Raw genomic sequence first — 6,227 nt, 5'->3', positions numbered from 1 at the left:
CCTCCCTCCCTGGCGGCTCCCCGCGTCACCCTCCTCCAGCCCGCGTCGCCCCACCTCCTCCCGCCCAGGCGGCGCCCACCTCCTCCCACCCGACGGCGCCAACCTTCTCCCTCCCTGACGGCGCCCCACCTCCTCCAATCCCGGCGGCGCCCACCTCCTCCCACCCAGGCGGCGTCACCCTCCTCCAGCCCGCGTCCCGCGCGCAACCCTAGCCCACCTGCCCGCCGCGCGCCTCCTAGGTCCATGCCGCCGCGCGCCTCCCCGATCCCGCCGTCGCGCCTACTGGGTCTCCGCCGCCGCGCGCCTCCTGGGTCCCCGCCGTTGCGCGCCTTCCGTGTCCCGCTGTCGCGCCTCCTGGACCCTCGCCGCGCGCCTCCATCTGCCCCATCGCCGTCGCCCCGTGGACCTCAACCAGCCGCCGGCGAAATGGTACGCGCCTCTTCTCCATCACCCGTCGATTCCATGCGTTAGGAGTCATCTCGTGATGCTCTTTTGGGCGTTCTCGAGCTACTTCACTTGGATCCTTGCTGCCTTGGTTGGTGCTAGATGTAGCCACTAATAGTCGTGTGCTGATCTCGAATCTTGCAGGCCCCAAAGCGTGGTGGCAAGGCGCCTGTCCCGGCGAAGAAGAAGACGGTGCGGCTCCGTTCACCTCCTACCTTCCGTTCGATTCTTTCTGTTATTGGTGCAATTCGTTGATATCTTGTTTCTTGGTACAGGTTCAGGTGACGAACCCTCTGTTCGAGAAGAGGCCGAATCAATTCGGCATCGTCGGCGCGCTCCCGCCCAAGAAGGACCTCCACCGCTTCGTCAAGTGGCCCAAGGTTGTGCGCATCCAGCGCTAGTGCCGCATCCTCAAGCAGCGCCTCAAGGTTCCCCCGGCGCTCCACCAGTTCACCCGAACCCTGGACAAGAACCTTGGTATATTTCCTGGCCTGCACCTGTTTATGTTACGCTTTGCTTTTCAGAAGAATTTCAATTGGTCTAGTGCAGACAATTCATTTTCTGAGAAAAAATGGTTCAATTCACCCACAAAGCTCACTATTTTGCAATCCAGAAGTTAGCATTTGTTGCTAATTTTTCTTGTACTTCTGCATGGTTTGTGGTACTAACTAAATTACCGTCAGATCATATCACTTGTGTTTTTCTTTCATGTATCAAATTGTGTGGTGTAACCAAGCTTTATTGTAATAACCATGAAGGGTTTGTAATAAACGTGTAATGTTGACCCACTTTTATCACATGTTTGGATAAAACAATATACCAATTTTTGATCTCTTTGTTCCAGATCTACCTGCAGTCCACTTTCTGTAAAATGGCAAGTTTATCTTTTATTTTAGGGGAGTTTGTTTTATGCGTTCTGCTGTTATTTATGTGTGGCTGATAGGAAAACAATAGAAGTTCATTTCGTCTATTGTGAAAGCTCACTTTTATATTTTTCGGAGTTTAGGGAATACCAGGTCGTTCTCTGTTTGTTGTCAAGCTCAACAAGAAACCGTCCTGTGTAAATTTCATAGCTGCCAAATTTCATAGTTAAGAGCTGTGAAAAGTTCACTTTCTAAGTATCGGTGAGTTCATTTTTCCATGTTAGGTAGTGAAGAGGTTTTAATATTTAACTGCTATTTTTTTTAGCTTATCCATTATTCAAAACTGCTGTATCAAAAACCAAAATGAAAGTTCACATTACAAAAGTAGCGGTTCTGTGCATAGATTTGTTATAAATTCGCCTTACAAAGGGAGTTCACCTATCTTTATCCGTGAGTTCACATTGTCATTGTTTTGACTATGTAAAAGATCAGATTCTTGTGACCAGGATTTGCTTCCAAGTACTTCACTGCTTCGCTAATGTGAACTACATTGTTGCTGCCTCTGTTGTGAACTGCAAGACGCTTATGTTAATAGGCAGATCACTCGTATTAGGCTACATGGCTCTGTACGGTTGTCTAGGAGTTCATGTTTGCCTTCGTGCATTCACTTTGTGCAAAATTCAGTATACTTCTTGGAGAGTTCACTTTATTTTGTCGTGGGATTCACTTGTGAGATTAATCGGTAGTAAAATTGCAGAGATAATATATTTGAGAAGATTGCATTTCACTATTTATTTAGTATAGTTCACTTTTATTTGCTGGGAAGTTTCATTTAGCCAAATGTATAGGCTGGTTTCTTGTTACCGCAGTCAGATGAATTATGCTGGTTCACACGAACTACCGTACTGACCTAGTTTCTGATTGTTGTGCTACTTCTGAACCACTGCTGTTTATGATTGAGGTAGTTTGTTTACCCTTCTTAGCATTTTGTTTGGGCAAACGATTGGACGATTCCAACACACAAAATGTAATTTCAGAAGTTCTGTACCCCATCTAGTCAAGATCATTATGCCTATTAACTTAGAAAAAGTAAACACTAGGAAGTCCACTTATTAAGCGACATATGATTATTTACCCAAGTCCACTATAAAAAACTTTTGAGTTTGATGTGTAAAACAATTAAAGTTTACTTTTCGTTTTGTAGAGTTTGATGTGTTACAAAAGTAGGAGTTCACTATATTCAGTTTCTGAAGTTCATTTTAGTTCTGAACATTTATCTTATGTCGTCAGTTAACTATATAGAGTGTTTCAGTTAGCCGTACCAGGTCTTACATTTTGTTTTCAGTTAGTGGCATGTTAAGCAAAGTAGGCTGTGTTGTCTGCCAAGACAGTACTAATAGTATTATGATCTTACGTGGATGTTGGATGCTAGCACTGTAGGTAGTTGATTTGCATGCTCTACAGGTTGCGAGTTATATATCCTCTGCCGCGCGTCGTCTGGTTAACCACCAGAGCAACCCGGTGCAAAAAAATTCAATTCACCCACGAGGAAAAAGTTCAATTTTTTTTGTCACGAAGTTCACCATTTTCAAAACCTGAAGTTCGCATCTTGTTCAAAAAGATAGAAGAAAAAATGACCTCTATGAAGTTCATTCGTTCAATTTAGAGAGTGCACTTGTTTATTTACTTCCATCTGAAAATTCAAATTTTTAATCTAAGTTCGATTGTAGTGTTGGCAAAGTTCATTTGAAGTTAGCTTCGTCCCTAAAAGATTGAAGAACACTCTGAAGTTAACTTCGTCCCTAAAAAATGAGTTACTATATTAAAAGCTGCTCCTAAAAAATTATTTGCAACTTTCATTTCACGGAGTTCACAACTCCAACTCAGGAAGTTAACATACATTGATATGTGGGAATAGTTGTTCCTCTAATATGTCGTAAATTAGTAACTTCTTTTGTTGATTTATCTCAGTATGAGATTAATTATCGTAACTTCTTTTGTTAATTTATCTCAGTACAACAGTGTTTTAATTGATGTATGGAGAAGATTACTGTTTGTAGAGTTGTAGATTCATGATATGTGTTCTTTGACCGGCTACACATGAAGTTCACTAAATTCAATATTCGAAGTCCACTTTGCAATTTTTAAACCGATAAGATTTGTGGGATTCTTTTTTGAAGTTCACATTATTTCATTAGCGCAGTACACCTTTTTTTCATGTGAAGCTCGCTTCTTTTTTTAATAGGACTTAACTACCATAACAGTGCCCACAAGCAGCATGGCAACAAGCTGGGTGTTCTTGCGGCTACCTCCCGCTGTTGTTATTACAAGTGCAATTCAGGCTCTTCATTTCATTTGGATGAAGCAACCGAACACAAAGTGCACAACCGGAATAAAGATGTGGAGATGAAGAACTCATTTTTTCTAATCCATGGAGTTCATTTCTCCTAAATTTTGAAGTTCACATCTCCTGCTAATTGGAGCTAGGTAATTCAGTTCCCCTCACTTCTTATTCCCTGCACATATTGTTCACATGCTTGTGAATTCGTAGAAGTACTATGATTTATGATGTAGAAAGAAAAAGAAGCTCATATTGTTCACATGGCAAGTTTGTATTTTATTTTCAGGAGTTCTTTTTGTATGCTTGGTAGTTTAAACAAAAAAGAAGGCGAGAAAGTTTACTTTTATTTGCCTGAGAAGTTCAGTTTGTCTGCCATGCTTGTGAATTTGAGTTGATGTTGCACTCCAATGATATGATCAATAAACGTAAATTCTTAATGAGATGCCAACATCTGTACTGTTAGGGAGGTTTATTCTCTGTAGAAAACAAAAGAAGTGCATCCCCAATCTTCGATAGTTCACTGTATGAGATATCGAAATCTAGATGGGTGTTACTAGATGACAATATAATACGGCTATGAACTACTGGTCAACTATGTGCCTTTATTATAATTCCAACTTTTCTGAGTTTTAAATTCACCTAATTTAATCAGTTTTGGTGCCTCAATAAGATACACCTGAGATGTCCACTATCATTTTCCAAGAAAATTGTGAAGTTCACTTTTATTAAAAAAACAAGTTCGCTACTTATTTGGTTCACAATGTCTGCTAGTGTATTGTGTATCACAGGCAGAATGTTATCTCTTACTATCATCCTATTTCGCATGATATAATAATGTCGCGGTAACTTCGGATTGATTTTATATAGGCAGCATTTGTGTTTACTCCGTTGATTTCCCGATGACTCTACTATCTTGTGTAGTTCAGTTTGCTGTTGTGTGTCTCCGCCACATGGTGAAGTGAATACAGATTGGTGTTGCTCTGCCGCTTCTGCCTCCGTGTGTATGATCTTTCAATCTTTTTCTTATCTTTGTGTACTACTAGTACTCTAATTGCTACTTTCTTCTATCATGTGAGAAGCATTTCATCAAATAATCATGTAGCCAGGTTAGATGCATAGGGGGAACACAAGCTAGTGGTCGTCCCTTTTACTTTCAACCGTGGTTTTCTCTTGATCTGGATGTAATTCCCGTTACCATGTCTAAGTGGGTTGGATTATGGTTTCTTGTTTGTTCCTGAAGTTCCCTAATCACATGAAAAAAATAGGGATGCTCTATAAGGATAGATATTGTGGACGACCAAGACATCCCACCTGCCATCATATAATAGATCTTTTATTATGTTGGGAGTTTGTTTCAGCTATTAGCAGAAGTTAAATTGGGTTGACACCATTCGATTGGTTGGAGTTTATATTTTTATGTGAAAGTTCTCTTTTGTAAACAAGAGAATTTCACTTGGAATATGCTCAAAAAATCATCTGGAGAAAATAGTATGTTTAATTTTTTGGAAGTTCATTGAAACGTTTTCCGGAAGCTCAGTTATTATTTGCGCAAAAGTTCATCTTTTTATATAAAAAGTGTGGTCTTGCTGTGAAGTATAATTTTATTAGATAAGAAGTTCACTTTGACCAACAAATGTGAGTTACCTTTTTTTAATCCACAGAAGGTTTAGTTTATTACAAGTGGGGTTATATTTTCTTGTCGAAAATAACTTAAGTTCATTGCTACATGTGCAGAAAAGAGAAAAGTTCACGGAAAAAATTAAGAGATGCACCATCTACTCCAAAACATATGTCCAAAGCATGGCAGTTCACTACGCTCTCTCCTGGAGTCTGTCGCTTACAGCCACCGGTAGTCCAGTGCGTGAGGCCGGAGAGTCCACCTGTGCCTTATGCCGGGAGTCCAATGGACCAGCACCCGGAGTCCACCTCATGCGCGCATGTTTGGATGCTCAGGAATGAGGCAGTGCTTTTGTGTACCGTTGCTGATGATTATTTCATTTCTACAGACGTTCACATTTTTTTTCTAAGAAAAGATCACTTTGTAAGCATAGAAAGTTAACTGTAACAAATTATGCAGTATAATTGGCATGCATATTGGTTTCCTTGCCCTTTTTAGCATGTCGATATGGATGTTATGTTCGTCTTCCAAGGGTGGTTGCTTTTTTGTTGTCTAATAAAGGTTCATTTATCCTCGTAAACATTGTTCACTTATTTAATCATAGAAGTTTCAGTAATTTTCATTTGATTCTTGGTCCAATGTAGAAGTTTGGTTCAGGCTCGTAAGAAGCTCACCTCACATGCGAATGAAGTTCAGTGACGTGAGTAGGGTATAAGTTGTGAACTACCAGGATATTGTTGCTCCTCAATTTTGAAAATATTTCACTTAGATTAAATGTATATGCATGTTGTGAGTTCTGGGCATCATATGGTGAGGTATTTTGTATTTTTGGGCAACCAAGTATTTTCATTATTAGGAGTGACATGTACGATGCTAACCCATTCAAACAGCTGAGTTCTGTTGGGTTTCAATTCTTGGCGGTTATGCCGCTGTTGAAGTCTTTCTACCTTTTTTTTCTTGT

The 6,227-nt window shown here is 40.6% G+C and overlaps 1 protein-coding gene across 1 annotated transcript; it reads left to right on the top strand.

The window, feature by feature from the left end:
• Positions 1–228: 228 nt before the first annotated feature.
• On the top strand, positions 229–968 carry LOC127300437 (uncharacterized). The gene is made up of 3 exons (XM_071820613.1): positions 229–429; positions 589–636; positions 720–968. The coding sequence occupies exons 1-3, from the start codon at positions 244–246 to the stop codon at positions 843–845; spliced, it is 360 nt and encodes a 119-aa protein (XP_071676714.1). The 5' UTR covers positions 229–243; the 3' UTR covers positions 846–968.
• The last annotated feature ends 5,259 nt before the right edge of the window (positions 969–6,227 follow it).

The sequence above is a fragment of the Lolium perenne genome, chromosome 5, assembly GCF_019359855.2.
Source record: "Lolium perenne isolate Kyuss_39 chromosome 5, Kyuss_2.0, whole genome shotgun sequence".
Lineage (NCBI taxonomy): Eukaryota > Viridiplantae > Streptophyta > Magnoliopsida > Poales > Poaceae > Lolium > Lolium perenne.
Note: the sequence above shows the minus strand (reverse complement) of the source record. Positions and strands in the feature narration are given on the sequence as shown.